Source organism: Cuculus canorus, chromosome 18 (assembly GCF_017976375.1).
Source record: "Cuculus canorus isolate bCucCan1 chromosome 18, bCucCan1.pri, whole genome shotgun sequence".
Lineage (NCBI taxonomy): Eukaryota > Metazoa > Chordata > Aves > Cuculiformes > Cuculidae > Cuculus > Cuculus canorus.
This window is the reverse complement of record NC_071418.1, coordinates 4,468,671-4,488,780: the sequence shown is the minus strand read 5'-3', so window position 1 is coordinate 4,488,780 and position 20,110 is coordinate 4,468,671. Positions and strand designations below refer to the sequence as shown.

The window sequence follows — 20,110 nt, the reverse complement described above, 5'->3', positions numbered from 1 at the left end:
ACTTTGAAAAGCACTTAAAAATGTAAATGAGATAATAAGCTCCACTGCAATAGTGTGGGTGAATTGCAGCTATATAAAAGGAACATTCATTTGATTTATTTATAAAAATGGAAAGGATCCTAAAATAAAAATCATATTGTAAATGTTCCGGTCGCATGCAACATTGAGAGACACAAGAGGGATGGAAGAGAAAAGTAAAGAGAGAATATGCGACTGAAATATTACAGTCAGATCTTGGGACCTCAAGTGGAGCTTGTGGACGAGTCCATCATTGTCCCCACGAGATGTGAAACGTTTGGGTACTGGCTGACACGGAAGGAAAAAGGAACATTGGAACTGCATTTCTGGGTAGGCTCTTCTTTTCTTATTATTCTATTGGGGATGGATCATCACCAGCAAAACGTTTAATGAAGTTCATTTCAAACCTAACTCTGCTCATCGTAATTTGGAGCGCTTTGGAGACAACAGAGTAGCGCGTGTGGAGTTAGTGTGGAGTTTGGCCTGTGCAGCTCACAGGGACGTTGGGGTGATGACCGGGGAAATTCAGCCCGACTTCGGGGTGCCAGAAGGAAGCTGCAAGAGAGGGGTTTTATTTTTTTTTTTTTGCAAAAAACCCAACTTGTAAAGCCTATAGTTTTGACAAGGAGCCATAGAGAGACAAAAGGTATGATGCCAGCATTACAAAACCCCTTTTCAAGGCAGGAATAAATTTTTGGCATTAGTTACAGGGCTTAATCTAAATCAACTAAAAGCTGGTAAAAGAAAGAGTTCTAAGAATCACACGAACAAGTATGAAATGGGAATATATGAAGGATTTAGTCTTTAATATATGAAAACTGATTTGATTATCCTTTAACCACGGGATATTTAAAAAAAAGAAGTGTTGGATTCCCTGAGAGAAAATTAAGTTCTGAAAGAATTACATAAACAGAAACCATTATTAGTTTTAATTACTTGGTATTGATTATCACTGGGAAGATACTGCATTTACGAAGGTGCGATGTTTTGCTTCTCCAGCCTGAAATGATTTCCTGCTTTTGGTGTGTTCCCGAGAGAAGACGGGGCTTGATTCCTGCTCCCATCACATCAAGGGCAAGGCTGGGATCAGGATGATTTTATCTGTCTGGTACTGAGGGTTGAATAAATATGTGACGCTTTACAAGAGACGAAAAAACTTCTAAAAAATGTTAAAACTCCAATGTATTCTCCCTCTGAAAGAAAAAATGTTAGCAGGAAAGTCACTGCTGATCCTGATCAGACCATGCCAGTTAATGACAGAACCTTTTTTAGATGCACGTCTCTAATTCTTACTGGCTGTACCGGCGACTCTGCACACATGGATGTGCATCTGTATCAAGAAAAGACTTCAATCCTTATGACCAGTGCAGAGTAATACTACAATGAGAGGTAGTAATAGTTAGCACTTTTCATCTTCAAAGACTTTTTCAAACATTACCAAATTAATATAATTAGTTAATGAAAGATGCAGTAATAAAAGCTACCATAATTACCTACTACAGTTTTAATTATCTCCTTACTAATGCCCACAGCAGAAGGCTTCCACTTCATATCCTCAAAACATGTGCCAACAATAATTCTGAATACAGGCCCCTCTTTAAATGCCTTCTAAATTCAAATTATATCCATTGATGTGTTTTCTCTCCTTGTTCATGAGAAGAAAAACTAGCTCTGGAACTTTAAAGAAAATCCATGTGAATGTTAACAAAAATTAAAGCAAATTTTGTTCCAGAAATACATATGCAAAAGCTTTAAAATGTGGTGATAGAAACACTCAGTCTCGAGTACCTTTATCTCTCTGCACGAAGCTGTAAGTATGGGCTCTTTGGGCAAAAGCTTCTCCTTTGTATTAGGTGGTCTCACATCCTACGGAGTCAAACGCAACTCTTATTCAAAGAAAGCAGGCCAAGAACTCCATCAAAAATAAGCTCAGAATTTTTAAAGTAAACATTATTTTTGCTAAAATATTTCATGGAGATAAGTAAATTTGTCTGAGTTTATTACAACTATAAATAAATTGGGAAAATATATCTATGAAGATCACTACGCCATGAGATGGAGAAAAATAAGTGTATTTCTTTAAAAAAATGAAATATCGATGTTTGAGCCAAATTGTTGGTGCATCCTCAATGCTTTTCGGGTTTTCATAGAGCTTTTGTCAACTGACACCGCTCTGAACGTCGGACACTGCTCACTCTCTGTGCTGCATTCCAGCGCACAACTGTTTGAAAACCTCTGTTCTTAAGTTCTCTCTTGTTTTTGGTGTAAAGTAAAGGAAATCTTCTGGTTTTAACCTAATACATATGTTTGCTGTTCACATATGGCAAAATTCCTTTCTGGTGGGAACTTTTTCAGTGTTGTTGCAATGCACTATATATCCAAGAAATCTCCTTTGATGTTGAACTATTGCTCCACTACTCATTATGCTACTGACTCAATATGAAAGGCAAAAATTCTGTGGTTTTTGTTAAAACAATAGCTTTGTTTTTGCAAACAAGGTTTTCTACAACTTATATACGGGGGCCAACATTACTGCAACAGGAAAGAACAACTCTCTATCATTTTATACTTAAAATAGCTACGGTGTTTAATAACACAAATTATTCTTCCAGCCAATAGGTTATATTACAATTACTATTATGACTGTACAGAAAAGTTATGCTTAGTTGCTCCTCGGGAACAGAAATCAAATCATCTTAAGAGATATTTTACATGTCTTCAACACTTTCCTTCCACTGAACTCCTAGTGTTTTACCGTCAGTTCAAACTCCTTACCTGGCTGAAGTTGCTACCAACTGCACATGGGTTGGGGGAAAGAGAAGAACTCAAAGATCCATCCATGCAGTGTCCGACTGCGCGACGACAGAACTGCAGATCTGGGAATTCTCCTGCCTCACATATGACTTTAACCATTAAACACTATTTCATAAATAGGGAACATGAACTACAACATGAAATGAAAATGCAAATGATAATACCCTTCTAAACACATCCCTGAAAGAGAAGGCTGACCATTTTCTGCTATCATTAAGAAATAAAGGTTTTTTTGGTCAGGAATCAGATAAAAGAGGTACTTTCCAAAGGCTCAGAATTAATCAGCTCCTTCCAGTATTTAAAGGGGGCTACAGGAAAGCTGGGGAGCGGTTTTGTATCAAGGAGGGCAAGGGTAGAATGAAGGAGAATGGTTTTAAGCTGAAAAAGGGGAGATTTAGATGAGATACTAGGAAGAAATTTGTCACTGTGAGGGTGGGGAGGCCCTGGCCCAGGTTGCCCAGAGAAGTTGTAGATGCTGCATCCCTGGTGGTGTGCAAGGCCAGGTTGGATGAGGCTTTGAGCAACCTTATCTGGTGGGAGGTGTCCCTGCCCATGGCAGAGGGGTTGGAACTGGATGAGCTTTAAGGTCCCTTCCAACCCAAACCATTCTACGATTCAATGATTCTACAAACTCCCACTTGAAATAACGTGAACTCCCATGTACTGAGTCCATTTGGAAGCCTGGCACGTTTTGCTGACATCTCAAATGGAAGTGGAGATCTGGCAAAATTACCTGAGCTGTTGGCTTTGCTCACTCAGGCACATCAAGCAGCTCCTTTTTGCACTGGTCTGACATTTGCCAGTAGGAGATGCCGTTGAGAAGTGTAATGATTTCTTCCCTCGAGGGAGTGTGGGAAGAAAGAAAGAGGTTCAGGAAGGAAGAGGACTGTAGGAACGAAATTATGCCTCTCTAGTACTAGTGAAAAAATTTTAAAGTAGGTCATTTATCATAAAAGAAACATATATGCAAACATTTTTCCAGTGTGGTAGGCTCTAATGCTACACTACTTTCATTTTTCTCAATTCATAGGCAAGAGACTGATTGGCAGGATATTATAGACTTTGGCTCTTGAGTGGATCATCAGCATTAGCTCCTGAATAGTCCTTTAACCCTATTTCACATCAGACTTCATCTGGATCGCTGTCCTTTGGAGATTCCCTGAGGGCTGTTAGGATTGTCAACGTGCATACTTTTTCCTGCTTTGCTCCTATAAAAACATTAGCGATTTTCTGTAAGTCTCTAGTTGAGCCAACCAAAGTTTTCAGACCACTGTTCTGTGAAGTCTTTAGCCCGGTATCCCTAAAACACCTTGAGGACATCAGCAGAACTATTCATAGGTTTAAAATTAGGCAAGAGCCTAAGCATTTTGCTGTGTCAGAGCTTCACTGCATGGCACTATAAACTCAATTGTTTTGAAACACAAAGGACGTCACAAGGCAGATCAAGCCCTGCAAAGATAAAAATTCAAAGAAAACAGCAGTATAAATTGTAAAGTTAAGCATTTTTTTTTTCAGGGGGAGCCAAGGAAGGAATTGTTTTCACTTTGTTTTCAGCGGCTCAGGTGAAAGGAGAGGGGGAGGGTGGCAGTGTCCAGAGAGCAGTAATAAAGTTGCTTTTATCTGCTTTTCTCGATGAACCACAAAACTCAACGAACGGTTGCCATGTGCCAGCACTGCTTTGTCTATAACCAGAACATTTTAGGGTTGTCATGATGAAGCCATTTGGAAAGCTTGTCAGTTCAGAACATTTTCTATAATATTTACTTGGAGTATTTTGTCAGCGTGCTTTAAAACTGGCTTTTCTTTTTTTCCATGAGTTTTCATGGTCAAGAGCAGGGGCAGAGATTGCTGAAAGGAGAAAACTGCTGAACTTTTTCCCCCTTTCACTCTCAGAAGTGTAGACAGAAACACCAATGGTTCACATACACCAGATAAAACGCATCTTTAAAACCCAAAGATACCATGACATCTTATGCATGCACTTAGGAAGGAAAAGTTCAGAACTCCATTTTAAACCACTTATGAGAGGATTTACCAAGATTCTGCCTAATGTTCAGCTGACGCATTGTCAAAAACATTTATCACAAACCTTTTGAAGTTTCTTAGCTCCCCCCTAGTTATTAAAACTTGAACTGCAGAGTTTGTTATCAGCCTCAGAGCACACACAAAATACATCAGGTACTTTTTAAGTCAACCTTTCAGTCTGATTTTGAGACTATTATACAAAATAAAACATCCCCAATCAGGTTAATGTCTGACAGGTAACGCTCAACAGGCAGAACTGCTGCGCCTGATTGATCCGCGAGACAATTTTCATTTCCTAATTTGCTTTTTATTAAACACTTCGCAATCAAAGGAAACGGCAAGGAGTCTGCCATTCTCGAAGCAGGTTTCCTGTGAAGACCTGATGTCGGCTTCAACATTTTCAGACAACTTCTTGAATTTTTGATGCTATGTCATAAGAACGTCTAAAACGTCACGTCAATGGATGGTAAAAAACTGCTATTGTGAATATGAATTAACTAGTAAAACATCTAGTTTTGCTGCTTGCTGTATTCCTACCAACAGCTTTGCAAAAACAAACATCAGGGGTTCGAGCAGAATTTCTTACAATGATTTCGAGAATGCCTGACTCACGATAGAGCATATTTATCAACCACTTGCTGAACAAGGCAATCTTCTCACCGCCGGTGGCTTCATTCCCAACTAAGTTTATCACCAAACTGCCACTTTAAGTGGGTGTTCGGAAACTTTACACCTGGAGATGGACCAGAGGTTCCAGTTAGACCCCCAATGCTCTACAAATATCTCCTTAAAATACATTCCTTGTCACAGATGTATGAAGACGTAGAAATATAAACATTCCTAACTGCCTTTACAAAGCATCTTACTTTGCTATGCTCTTTTAAAAAGTAAATATGAAAGGACTCAGATATTTCTAATCAATAGGCTAACTTGATTCCCAGGAAGAACAAAAGAAAAATTGTTTATTTTGTGCAATGGACTAGCAGACTACCCGATATTGCTGGAATTCTTCCATTGCACAAAATAATGCCCATTCTCTTAGCAACACACACACAAAAAGAAATCTAATGATGTCTTTATACCTTTCAAAGTAACCTTAATCAACACTATTAACTTGCAAAGCAAACCGCTGCTTTTTGAACTGAACAAGAGCGAGCTTGACTCAACAGTGCCTGCACACTCACTCCATGTAAGATGTGAGAGGCAGCAAAGTAATATCTTCTAAAATTATGTCTGTAAGCCAAAAATGGGATGATTCTTGACAGGGAAGGATGCAGACTTGGAAACTTGGAAATTCTTTTATTCAAAGTCTTTAACGACCTCCAACCCAATTACATTTGCAATGAGACACGATAATGCAATTGCTCCTATTTAAAAGTATGTGTGAAAACCGAGCATTTTTGAAGCTTGATTTTTTTTTTTTTAATCACGTTGAGATGAAGCTCATTTACTTAAAAAGAAAAAATGAAAAAGAACGTCCTCTGCAGCTGGTCAAACAGATTATGAAACTCTAATCTCCCTAGCCTGAGGAAAACGAAAACTGTTTTTCAAGTATCTACTTTATAGAGCATTGGCTTTATATTTTTTAAAGACGAATTAACATAACTGATCAGAACATCCCAGAATGTTTCTGATCTAGTTAATCATATGATGTTATGACAGAGATACTTGCTGTCATAATGCCAATGGTTCTAAACATTTCTAAAATCCTTTAAGTTCATATTTATTTTTTTTTCAAAATTAGACATGAGTAAGATCTATTTCAGCTTCTTCAGAAGTTTTCCCTTCCATTTGAGACCTCCAGAATACCAGTACAGAATATTTTAGGTAGACAAATACAGACGATCACTTCACATTTTCCTGTGTCCTACTTGCTTTTTTGGATTTACACCAATGTAAATAGAAGTGATGCATTATTCTGTTAGGAGGAAGCAAACAATACATTAGGTATGAGTTGTCCCTTGGAGCTTAAGAGAACTTAAGCTTAAGGTTTTTCCAGGTATGCAGACAACTAAAATCCACTGATATGATTCAAACTGTTACATAGCCTTCAGTAATTGCTATTTTACCTTGTTGAATTGGCAGGGGGGTTGGAATTGGATGATCTTTAAGGTCCCTGCCAACGCAAACCACTCTATGATTCTATGAATTACAAGAGCAAAACTGTAAACGATGTGAATGGTGGTAATATTTGGAACAAACATATACGGAATTTAGATATAGCCATATCAGCAAAGCAATGTTTCTTCCAAAGCCAGAGAGGGCCAATATACATTTTAGATTTCCCCTTCAAGCTGTATACAGAGTTCTGGCTTGGTCTCTGCAGGTATGTAACATTTGGTAGTCTGAATTTTTATTCATACAGTTTCATCCTGCCACTCCCAAGCTTCTCAGTAAGCAAACAAACTCACTTTTCATGTTTAGTTTTCTCTTGTTTGTACTTTCACCCTCTCTTACATAACAAACTTGGAAGAAAGCAGCAGCAGGGAGAGCGCCTGGGGCTCCTAGCATGCATGCGATGGATTGGATACTTGCCCTGCAGGCATCATCCCACCCTGGATAAGCACATCTTTTTCCCAGGTCTCCTCCAGGTTAGATCCTAGTGATGATGCTGAGTGAGAAGGTGGTCACACTACCAACAGGAAGGGAAGGGCCAAGCTGGACCATGGTACCACATGCGGGTACCGATGGCAGTCCCTGAGCAATCAGAAAATACAAAGGAAAACCTTGCAGCAATTCAGGATTTACCATCTTTTCGACAGCCCAATACAGACAGTTAGCGCAACCTCCTATTGAAATTCAAACAGTGCACTGCTGAGACGGGGACTCTCAGGAGCCCGGATAAGTTCTGGACTAGCACTGCTGCCCATTTGGCCAGAGTGCGACTGCTGTGCTTTCCTAAACCACAGTACATCTGGGTGAAGCTGCGTGCTGACATGTCCTAACTAATTATTTCCCGGAAAAAAAAGGATTGTTTTGTTTTCTCCAGAACTGGTCCCTAGGACTTGCATTCATTTGCTTTTGTTTCACAAATGATCAAGGGATGCTCTCCTTCCTCCCCACACAGCTGGCGTTATTCCTTTGCAACGTTTTGAACTGCTAGGGAGCAAACTCGGTTGCAAAACTCAGCTCCGGCTTCATGGCAGACCTCAAAAAAGGAAGTGAACAGAGCATTGCATGTTTTGTCTTCTAAGGCCGACACGGGCGGGTTTGAAACCCATGATCTCATGCCACGCTGGGCCAGGAAAGCGGCATACTCAGAGCAAAGGTTTCCAGCATAAAAATATTCGTGAGGTGATCTGATGTGACTCTATTCACCTGCCAACAGTATTGGCAGAAAAATAAGCAGGTTCATGAGATGAGCTGCTGCTGGAGGCAAAGCAGGAACCATTAAAAGAGCTGCCCTGACCTGCGAGGAACTGGCCGTTTTGCTTTGAACTTCAGCAGATCTTAATGAATTCTTCTTAATTGGCAATCTGGGGTTTTCACTGAGGATATATTTCTTTTGAGGTGCCAAATGCAGGAGACATATTCAACATTAGAAATACAAATTTTGAGTCTCCTGGGTGGTTGGCCAAGCTGGTGAAGGCAGTTCCAAAAGGTATCTCCACCACTACTGCAGATACCAGGCATTAGATTCATACATCAATATGCACTACTGCTGAAGGATTTGCCTTCACAATTATTAACATGTTGACTTAATTGAAGATACTGACTTCAGTGCTGTGAAAGTTTGAACTAAAAATAAGAAGAGACAGTTTTAGTAACAGAAGTTAAAAAGCAGTTGTGTCAGAGCAGCAAGGCTTTTGTTGTGCTTGACTAATCTCTGCTTTACTGCTCTTCCAGTCCTCTGTTATGTGGCAGTTTTGAAGGGGACATTGCCAAGAAGCCCCTTTAGAGTCCTAAATTTTATCCTGTAGGCAACACTCACTTCCGTTTCCTGAGAATAAGTTTCACAGACAGATCCCTGAAGAAGAAAACAGGCAAATTCCTTTTGCTCCCTGAAATAGCCTTCTTGATTGAGGACCTCAAGCTTTCTGAAGAGGCCAAAGATACAAAACTATTGATGGCTGCACAGAAGAAAGACCTTAAGAAAAAGCTTTGGCCTTGAGGTTCTCTATAAGCTTCAGCTCTAGTCTTCTTCAAGCATGTTTTCAAGGGTAAACAAATAAAATACTTACCATATCAAATCCTGTTCATAAACGAAGAGAATCAGAGCGTACACAGCGCATGAATCAGCAACGACAAACCATTCCTAGGGAAGGCATCCCAAACTCCAGTGCAAGATGGAGGATGCACATGAAGTACAGAATCCACGTTCAAAGGGCTCAAAGAATAATGCATATTTTAAATAACACTTAGGTTTTCACCTTCTTCTATACACACGTTCTATATGAAGACATGGAGATGGTTTCCTTGAACTGCAAGGCCACAAGGTGAACCGGGCCTCAATTTAAGTGTTTAGGATACAAATTTTAATGGGAAAAGGAGGAAAATACAATATAAAGGGATAGAATTTCATTCTGTTCGTGGACTCCAGTGCTAATTTGACTGCCAATAGTACATCAAATTTCCACTGAAGGGCAAGTCAAACCAATTTCCCTTAGGATGGAGGCATCCGAAAACTTACTGAGGTTATTATACGAGTGCCTACGCATTCTTTAAGGAGATGAACTGCTTAATTTTGAATCCATGTCAAACCACAAGAACTGGTTGATAATAACATTCAATTAAAATCATCTTGTACTTCTAGAAAAAATTTGGCTAACAGCTACACCTCCCATTTTCTAGCTGGGCACAATGGGGCGATTGATGCTAGAAGGAAACAGGATAGGTTTATATCAAGGATCTGAAGGGTCAGGTTTGGTGACAGTATTTCTAAGTTTAATCTCCTACACAAATTTGAGAGATGAAAAAGCCACTTCTGCTGAGTACGAAACTGTGAGAAAGTCAGAGCTAGAACTCACAAACATAAAATTTGTGCTAATTAGACAGATGTTTTGAAAAAAATGAAACTTTATACTCCATGCGTGTTTGTATCTTTTGAAGTCGTGCTTGGTGCTGCTTCCCAGCACTCAGGGCTTACTGAGAAAAGCAGAAGCTGCTCCCCTGCTAGGCTGTCTGGGTGAGTTTGCCATCTGATCTACTGAATACACAGATAAAAGTCGCCGCATACTTTTTTCCTTTTCAAGTACAGTACTATAACTTGGAAAGTTCCTTTATTCTTAACTTCACTGATTCAAGAAAGGGGAAGAAATATGGCAGCTTTGGCTGCTTTCCTTTAGCAGTTCTTTGTAACTAATCCTTTAATGCTAAGGAAACAATAGGTATTTTAATTTTGCATGGAAAAAAACCCACTCTATAGAGTGGTTTTCTATTCCTATTTATTCTATTTCTATTTATTTTCTATAGAAAATAAATACAGAATGCTATGGACCACTCGATTCTACTGCTACTCTGCCTTTCAATATTGGTAAATAGCCCTGTACAAGTATCGAATTCACCAGGTTTCTCTCGTTACGCTTAAGAAAAGCCCAACTATTATGAAAATGGTAAGTTTAACAAAGATATTTCTATTTCACTGTGATCTGCCATTCAAAAGCAGTCGCCAGTCATGTCTTAAAAAATACTCTGATATTTGATCTGCTTGAGTTTCAGTTACATGTAAAGCTGGAGAGCCAGCAGAAAATTCTAAATGGAATCTGAAGATTTCTAAAGTCAACATGAATTTTGGCAAGAGTATTTTACTGCGTGAAGCTGAAATCCTCGGTGACTCTCTCCTGCTGACATCCCTGGAGCAGCCAGCACTACAATTAGTAAAAAACACAAAAGCAACTTATATTAGAGCATAGTTTTGCGAAAAAAAAAAGTTTGCACAAATATTGGAAATTGTGTAGGCATGCTGGAATCAGCCCATGGAATCTGGTGCTATTTCTGTTCACCCCTGGGATCAGCCACACCATAAGATATCTAAGGGAAATACACGTTGATAAGTAGAGCAGGTCCACGTCCCCAAATCTCTATTTGCCAAACCCTACAACTTGTGTTACCGTGCCAGGCTTTAAAAATCTTTACTACCGAGTAATAAATGTTTGTGGACTACAGAAGATTTCCTTTGAAGATGTCCTTTTTCTCCAGCAATCTTTTGTTGGTTGAATATAGAGTTCACACATATTGTGTTTCCACCTACATGGCTGGAGAAGCCCTGCAGTCAAGGCTGTTCCAGGATCAGGGAAAGAGGCTGTGTTCCAGGAACTCACTGGAACTGGAACAAAGAGCAGCCCTTGGAAAGTCTACACAGCCCTACGCGCAGGCTGTTTTACAGATGCCCTGTGTTTGGAGGACATTAGACACTTGTTTTTATCTTTATTTGGTTTTTTTTCCCCCTCTCTAATCCCAGACTTTGGAGCACAGGTTCTTCCTCCCAGGCAGTCTGCCTCCTAACTTGAGGGTATCTCCCCAACTCTATCTTTCTAAGCACCACTTTCTCCTGCACATAAAAGTCTCTGTGCTCTTTGGAGAAGACAACGTGTTTGAAATGCAACAGTAAACTGTAACCATCACAGCAGCCTTCAAAAAGCTAATTTTCATTTTCTTGTATCATAGTTATAAGCATTGTCAGCCCTTCTTTATTAGCTGCGTGGGCCTACGTCAGCACTACCCAACACTAATAAGAGCATTTTCTCTGCACCTTTCTAATCATCCCGGACCCCACTCAGTGTTATCACTCCTATCTTGTCAGTTAAAAGCAGTGAATTTTATGTCGTGTTTTGAATTCCTTTTTTGCCATTTCTCGAGTGCAAAATTACTGTAGCACAACTCATCCAAAGAGCCCAACAGCTTCACTAGATAAGACTTCATGTTTTGTTACGCATTTATGGAATCTTTAATTCCATAATTTGGTGGCTGGCAGATGTAAGGTGGCATCCCTTCTAGGGCTAAAAAAGAATAAAAAGGATTTCAGGCAGCAAAGGCCCTTCTGGAGGGAAGGCAAAACACCGAGGACAACAACGGTAACACAGGAAAGAGTGAAAACACAAATTTTTAAACCCGTTGGATAAAACTGGACTGCAGTTCAGAGGCCGATGCAAGCACTAGTTCTAGTCTTTTTTAAAACTTTGAAGTATGATTTTGCTGTTGGCCATGGTAAGTTCTTCAATGTGTTGAGACATGAAAAGTCAAGAAAAATGCCAGAGCGCAGAGCTTGCTGCAGGAAAAAAAAAGATGACTCAATTCTTTGTCTCACAAAGCATGTCAAAGCTATTATAAAGTACTTACAGATGCTCAGCCACTCAGATTGCCTGATTGGCCAAACATCAGAAGCCCTGTAATTCTGAGAAGGTACTACGCTTCAGACAACGAAATAATTTCTGCGGCAACTGAAAAAGAGATATGATTTTGAAAAGGAGAGAGGACTTTTGAAATCAGAATCTCAGTTGTGACCAATAATTATCTAACTTTAACATGAAAATTGGTTTTATTTTCATTTATAATGAACGTGTCAATATAGCCTTTAAAGATAACCGCGTAAGGGAATCAAGAGATGGAGCACGAGCGACAGTTGAAAAGCTTGGGGCTAAACCCTCATTTCTCTAACAGATGGAATTTGGGTGAAACTTGTATGCATATAAACAAAGATTGTGAAAAACAGGTGCCTGTGCTGATCAAACAGAATATAGGAAATTACGAGCAAGATAATGTTATTTGCCTGGTAAATTTTAATGCCTGCTTTACAATGCTAAGGTACAAATGTTGGTGCCTTGTAATTCCCTGCTAATAAAAGACACTGTAGAGTTATTAGTTATTATTATAGGCTAAAGTCAGCGACAAAGAAACAGAGATCTATGAAAAATGACTCTGTATATTTAACATTAAGATGGTCCCTAACAACTCTTAATTTCACCATTCCAACTGGTTTATCGTGGTAATGTTTAGCCACAAAAGCAATTAGATGGATTTGAGCTCTCTCTGGAGAAATTGTGACATACATGTCTCTGAAGATCTTTAATGACTGACAGAATTTGGCATGGCTGTGGCCATCAAACCATCACAAACAGTAACACACGTTCTGACCAGATGTCTTATATGACACGAGTCAGAGTCAGCTTCACCAGTGGAATGCCAGCCTCCTTTTTACAGGCACTTTTAACTAAAAAAACCCCTCCATGTTTGGCAAAGTTAAAATAAAAAAGACGTTAACATAAAAAGACAATAAAATAAATTAAAAAAGCTTATAAATAATGTGCGTCTTCTTCACAAAAGTTTATCACAAAGCTATTCAACAGTAGTCTACATTATAACCGCTAACCCTACTGCATCAACGATGCTGGAGAAGACAGCAAGTTAAGACTCACTTATACATTATTCCAAGGAGTTTTTGTTGTCTTCACTTTATCCTAAGTTTTAGATATTCATTTTTAGCTTACGCTAAGCTTTCAGGGTTTTTTTTTCCTAATTAATACCCTCAGTGCTATCAGTTACACACTGTCACAGCCTACTGAACAACCAGTCATTAGTGTGTTTTTGCTGCAAATACAAAGAAAAGGCTGAATATGTAAATTTTTCCTCCTTGTTTTTTTTTTTGCCATGGCTTGGAAACTTGTCAGCAGCCTTAACAAAAAGGTAAAGAACTGAACGGGCCCAGCTCCCTCAAAAGGGTTTGATGAGACGGCAAGTGGACTTCTAAGATATGGCTTAAACAGGGGGCAACATCGCTTCCAGCGTCACTCCAACCACACAGCTCTGTGTGCTTTTCTTCCTTAAACTGCTCTCACAGAAGAGCTGATGCACCGACACACAGATCCAGCACTTAGAGTCCAGAGTTAATTTCCATCTTTGCCCCAAACCTTTCGACCAAGTCAAGGTTCTACCCTCCAGTGTCTTGTGCGTAAGGCAGGATCAAAACTGCTTCTTCTCTCTACTCTAGATCAGGTCAATCCATGCTGTACAATCTCCGATGCCGCTTCTCCCTTTATAAGGACTAATAAGGACATTTAAACCACTGAGAGTTAGCTTTGCTCAGGACTTTTAAACTAACAAGTAAGAATTATTTATCTCTTAGCAAACCCAGCTATTGCAGAGTACAACGGTGGAATTCTAAAGGTATTTTGAGGACAACAGACTGAATACTTCCACAGGACTATAGTCACTCTGTTTATGTTCCCATAGCTCTGCCATGCGTTTTCGCTAAATACAAAATATTAGTTGTAATTACAAGTGGAATTTGCTAATAATCATGGTTGGTAACGAAACATAACTAAACGCAATATTAGTTTGTTCACAACATTTTTAAGAACACAGTTTTTCTGATACACTGCATTCTGGAGATGTTTGTAAACACCATCAGTATATTTTGACAACTACTTTCTGGAAACAAAGCTATCAGGTGCCCTTAAAGAAATGTTCTGAATGTTTTAAAACATCTCAAGGTTTAAAATAATTTGTTTTACTTTTAATAGGAATCACACATGAAAGGGAAGGGGCGGTTATGCAAATGGACCAAGCGTTCCACCCTGGTGCAGCAGGGTGGGCTGGACGAGCAGCAAGCCCAAGAGATCACGCACTCCCTTCATGGGGCAATTTGCCGGCATCACATGCCGAAATAGCGCAAGATCAGTGTAAACCCACCCCTCCTGTGGAAACGGTACTCCAGAATAAAAGGAAATAAGAGTATCCAACACAGGGAGTGAACACCACAGCAGAGCAAATATTCTGTTCTACTTGCATTGAGAAATTTCACTGTGTTGATAAAACCTTCAGTCCAACCTTTGCATACAGAAAATCACCTTTTTGTTCCGAGATACGACAGCATCTAACAAATACGTGATGATGTTGAGAATACTCAATGCCCACATAGGCCCAGACAGCTTAAAACCAGAAGCTTTCTCCTTTGTTCTGCTCTGGCTATAAAATACGGCTTTTGATTTTTTTCTCCCTCTCAACTTTTTTAAACATAACAAAGAAAACCAACTGTTTCAAAATTTTTCACAGAATGGGGAACATCACTATATGACATTCTTTCCTAGAAATCTTTTAAGTCTTATTTATTAACAGAATTAATCTGATCATAAGCTAGCTGACAAACAGAGTGTTGAAATATGTCATCTTCAAACTATGTTTTGCTAATGAAATTTCGGTGTTAATTCAGGGGCTATAACAGAATCCTAGAATCTGTAATATGAGTCAAACAACAAATGTGGTTCCTTTGGCAAAAAAGCCTCATTTTCTCTCTTTTCTGTTGTGGGTTTGTCACTGCATGTGCTCCATCATCTATTTCTTTTCCAGAATCTACTTTTTGATGTGGAGTCCCCACTTGGCCATCAACTTCAACATTAAAATGCTTTGAACATGTTTTGCGGTTCCAATCCCAGGAACTGTTTTGCACTTCCAATTCCAGGATCCAAAAGGATTTCATAAAAATCACTAAGGCTGGGATTTCATAAATAACCTCAAGGTATCCCTACAATGCAATCTACTTTATGCTAGCGCTGAGTCCAGCCAGTAACCACTGCCAAAAGCAGCAGAAAAGTTAGGTAAATGCTCTGACCGTTTGACTGTTCTTGAGCTCGGGGTTGTTGTGGCTAGATTGCTATTGGGCTGCAAGAAAGCTAGGTTAAATTTAGCCTTAATAAGTTTACGCTACACTTCAGTGACCAGCGTAGCTCCTGCGGAGACCTTCTCAGGAGTTCAACACCCAAAACCTTACTGGAGGGTGTCTTCTGAAATCCCCATCTAAAACATCACAAATGGGTTAACAGGCATGGCAATTCAAGCAGCTTTTCCGAGCATCTGCAGGGCATTAATATAATTGTGCTCTCAACTAATCCTATGGTCTAAACCAATGGTTTTCGATCTTTGAAGTTTAAGCCCATTAGAGAAGAGGCATGGCACAGAGACCAGGTGAGTTGGATTTGCCCCATGCCAAGCTAATTGCAGTGTCCTTGTACTCTGCTCCAAAGAACACAAGTCCTGGTAAGTTCAAAGCAAAGATATCTACGTGGCACTGAACGCCAAGCTGTGCTTTCAGGACTGCGCTCTGTGCCAACGCTGTCGTAATCCCAACAGGCTCAAAGTCAACAGCAGCACAAAAGCAGCAACAGGAGATGCTCCGTTGTTCAACGCCTTGTCAGACTACCGCTGCTCAGCTCTTTGTTGTTAGATATTGCCATGTGATGGCATCCAAAGTGGTTATCTTACAAGCTACAAGAAAGGAAGGTGATGAGCCAAAATTTTAACCGGATTTTATGACTGATGACATGACCTTGGACTTGCCCATCGGCCAGACAGAACACAGTGTAAAGCGGAATGTTGAGTACTTGAAACATTTGTCTCAAATTGACCCAAGGGAGGCCATATGAAGCCAAACATGGCTGTTCAGATTGGGGTTTATAGGTCACCAAAAGAAGTGAAATGTTCTTAAAGGTTTCACTTATTCCTTTTCACTTATGTTTATGATACTCTTTAAAAAATTAATAATACTAAGGAGATCGATACAATTATGAAATAATAACAACTTTGAAATCTTTAACTAGCAAAGAGAGTCAGGAATTTGAATTAACATCAAAAATATGTATTATGGCATCCACATCTGGATATCACTTTACTGACTAAATCCAAAACTTCTCTGAGCGCCAGTTTGTTTCCGTAAAAATGCATTTCTCTCTTTGAAAGGAAAAAATAATTGGAAGGTCTTACAGGAAGTCACCCAATACCATATAAAGGAAATTGCAATCTGTTCTTCCATGTTAGTTTAAATCAATGTTATATTTAGCAAATGCCCAGCTTTTAACGATAGTCTTCAATAGCTTGGATTATATTAAGTCTTCTCAAAGGCTTGTACTATATTAAGAATTGCTTTGTCTTTGAAATGTTTATTTAATCATCCCTCAAGGTCTTCAGCTTGCCCTTGGTTAAACGTTGTTCCCCATCTCCAAGACATCTAGGATTCATCTTTCAACAAAACCAATTTTTTTTGCCCCAGGCTAATAAAAAGCAACGCATTTCTGCATATGCTTGTCTAGAATATGTGTGGGTCTTAAAAATACTAAGTGACGGAATAATAAAACTACCTCTTTCTGCTTTTAGAAGCACACACACAACACAGTTGTTTACCTTCCTAAGAATTTTCTGTTTGGGTATTTAGCTTTCAGTAAATTTCCATTAAATCAGAGGTTTCAAAAGACGATTGGTTTCAAAGTACAATATTAATGACACTAAAAGTTCCACATCTCCAAGCATAACAGCTCCTGCAATTTCCTCCCCAAGCTGACCAATTCTTACAAAACATCTTTGCAGTATCAGTGCTAAAAACTCTCTGGGACACTTCACAGAGAACGTGTGCAGAATTCCCTTTACGTGGTTTTTATGTGTTTGATTATATTGTGAGGTAACATTAAAATTAAGGTTATAATAGCCGAACACAGATTTACATGGAAAAGGCTTTCATACCAACTGTCATCATTAATCCCAGAAACTGTTGCTATCAACAGTCGAATTCTTTCTACTCGATGCAACTTAGTGATGAAAATACGTATATAAAATCTGAGTCAACACTAAAAGAAAGAGAACAGGAAAGTTGCAAGTATTTTACTGACATGGATGGATTAGACTCGCCAAAACCCCAACGCGTATGATCAGCTAGAGGAAAGAGAGCCTGAGTCATCAGCTGCATCAAAGTCATGGTCCAGTGAATGGAATTAGTGAGTGCTCTGTGAACAGGAATGATACCTGTACTCATCTGCCTACTGCAGAACGTTTAATTACACTCAAACAGCCAGTAGCATCAGTGACTAAAATGCCCAGGTTACCTTGATTGCTCTGTCATTATCTGTAATCAGCTGGTGCGTCTTATCGTCAAACTTTTGTACAACTTCCTGAAGCTGCTGCTCCGCGGCAAGCCGCTGCTGTCTATTCTCCTCTGTCAGAGAGGAAATGGTTGTCTTAAGTTCAGCTATGATCTAAAAAAGAAAACAGCATGCTAAAATCTCTCTTCAGTAAAAGGCATGTATTTTGCATGTCTTTATGCTCGGTACAAGCATGGCATTGGCAAACCCTAACTATTTTGAATTACCATATGACACACTAGCAAGCGCGACATTCCACACAGAGAAAAAGGAATATAGTAAGGTTCAAATGACAAAAATTGCCAAACACAAAATATTTGGAAGCCTTTTCCACTATGACATCCCAAAATATTTACTCATGAGAGCAAACTACATCTATGATCTTCAAAATAGAGCATGTTTCCAGTCTTCTACTGCACTGAAACGAGTCCTGCAAATTTACATAGTGATGGTGGGGTTAGTTTCCTAGAAAGATATTTTATAGCTTGATACTGCAAAGAAGAATAAAACCCAAACTTAAATACTAGACTGAAATTTCAATTCGATAATGAAATTTCTGAGCTGCTGAAAGGAGCATATTCCGCTTAGCAGTGCAGTTGGGACTTGATGCAATGTCCAGGATCCTTAAATGAGACCTTTTACATATGCACTCACGATTCGTTGAAATGTACTTTTTTTATCACTGTGGAAACTCATAACTAAATCTGAGCCTATTTACAGAATTTTATGCTGTCATGTAAGTCATCACCCAGCAAAGCACTTTAACATATGGGAGAGTCACTGACTTTAATGTACATATCCAGGCTTAAGGTTAAGCTGCTGTAACGGCATAATACAGCCTAATTCTGAAAGCATTTCAGCACGCGGGCAAATCACGGAGAGGCTACCAGAGTGCTCAGACTTGTGTGCTTGCGAGGCCTCCTCACTGGGAGAGAAATTTAACTATTCTAAGCTTTTATAGAAATACTAACAGGATAGGACTGACATAGTAAGAAATATTCTACAACTGAAAGTCCTAGAATCACTGGGGAAAGGGAAAATGACTGATGAAAACTCTACTGTGAATTTATTTATCTGGTTTACTACCTGAAAACCCCAGAGAATAATAAAGATTATGAGTAAAACATACCTGAATATTTCTGTATTTCTTTTCTAAAAACAAATACAGGTTAAAAAATATAATATTCTCCCAAGTAACAAGCGACAGGACAAGAGGAAATGGCCTCAAGTTGCACCAGGGGAGGTTTAGATTGAATATTAGAAAAAATTTCTTTACCAAAAGAGTGGTGAAACACTGCAACTCCCAGGGAAGGAGTGGAGTCTCAAATCCCTGGAATTGTTCAAAAAACATGTAGATGTGGCACTTTTTGACAGGGTTTCGTAGGCACGGTGGGTTGTGTTGATGGTTGAACTTGATGATCTTAGAGGTCTTTTCCTACCTTAACAATTCTATAGGCTGATCAAAAGGCTCTTTGCTCTTAAAGAGATCAATGAGCCAAAGTTTAGGCATTATCTGGATAGCTGTAGCTCTTCATGCAGAGTTAAGCGGTATCGCTGGTTCTGCAGATTATTTATAGGACACACAATTTGGACAAATTTGGCTTTGCAAGGTGTGTAACGCGTGCAGTGAGAAAGCAGAAGAAAGCGATGGATAGTATAAATTGTCACAATAAATTGAAGCCATGCAAACCTTATTGCTTTGTGTACGTTCCATTTTGTCACTTTTAAAGAAGTAAACAGAATAACAAACCCTCTAACACAACACGAAAATGCGATTTAAAGCTTTTACTGGGTTAAGACCCTGGACTAGCATAGGAATTCAGAAATGCATGCAAGGAAATTTCTGCATGAATTGATGGAGAAAGATCTGCTTTGTGCAGTACTTTTCAGAGAAAAAAAAAATAATCTGTTTACTTTGTATAAACTTCAGAGGAAATGTCTTGAAATATCTTCTCCGTGTGGGTGTTAAAAGCGAATGTTCCAAGAGGCCACAGAGAGTAAGATTAGACAGATGTTGTCAGCAACATGACCACAAGAAAAGCTGCAATTGACCTATCATTAATACCAACTATGAAAAAAACCTGTGTTCAAGTAATTTTAGGGATTCAATTCAAACCCATAAAAGTCAGGAAATTCAGACATCACAGTGAAACTCCTTTATTGTGCCAAATAGCCCTGACATGAGATGTATGTGTTGTGGCTACCACAGAAAGCGCAGAAGAAGGGCCGTTCTGGTCACTGGGTCCAACTCGTTCCAGTAAAGAGAACAGCGTGTTAGCTACAGCAAAGCCTAGCATTAAAAAAAACCATGCCTCCAAATTTTTCCATTTTAGCACTATTCCACAGGCCAATAAATTTCAATCTGACAAAATTTATTGTGACAGTTCAGTTAAAGAGTTATTACCTTGCCG

At 39.2% G+C, this 20,110-nt stretch overlaps 1 protein-coding gene across 3 annotated transcripts in view; it reads right to left on the bottom strand.

Moving 5' to 3' along the window:
• CEP112 (centrosomal protein 112) overlaps nt 1-20,110 on the bottom strand; it is a 167,367-nt gene that overhangs the window by 21,471 nt on the left and 125,786 nt on the right. For all 3 annotated transcript variants that reach the window (XM_054082932.1, XM_054082933.1, XM_054082934.1), the window contains one exon: nt 17,664-17,813. In XM_054082932.1, the coding sequence (XP_053938907.1) occupies nt 17,664-17,813 (150 nt within the window). The remainder of the gene's footprint in view (nt 1-17,663; nt 17,814-20,110) is intronic.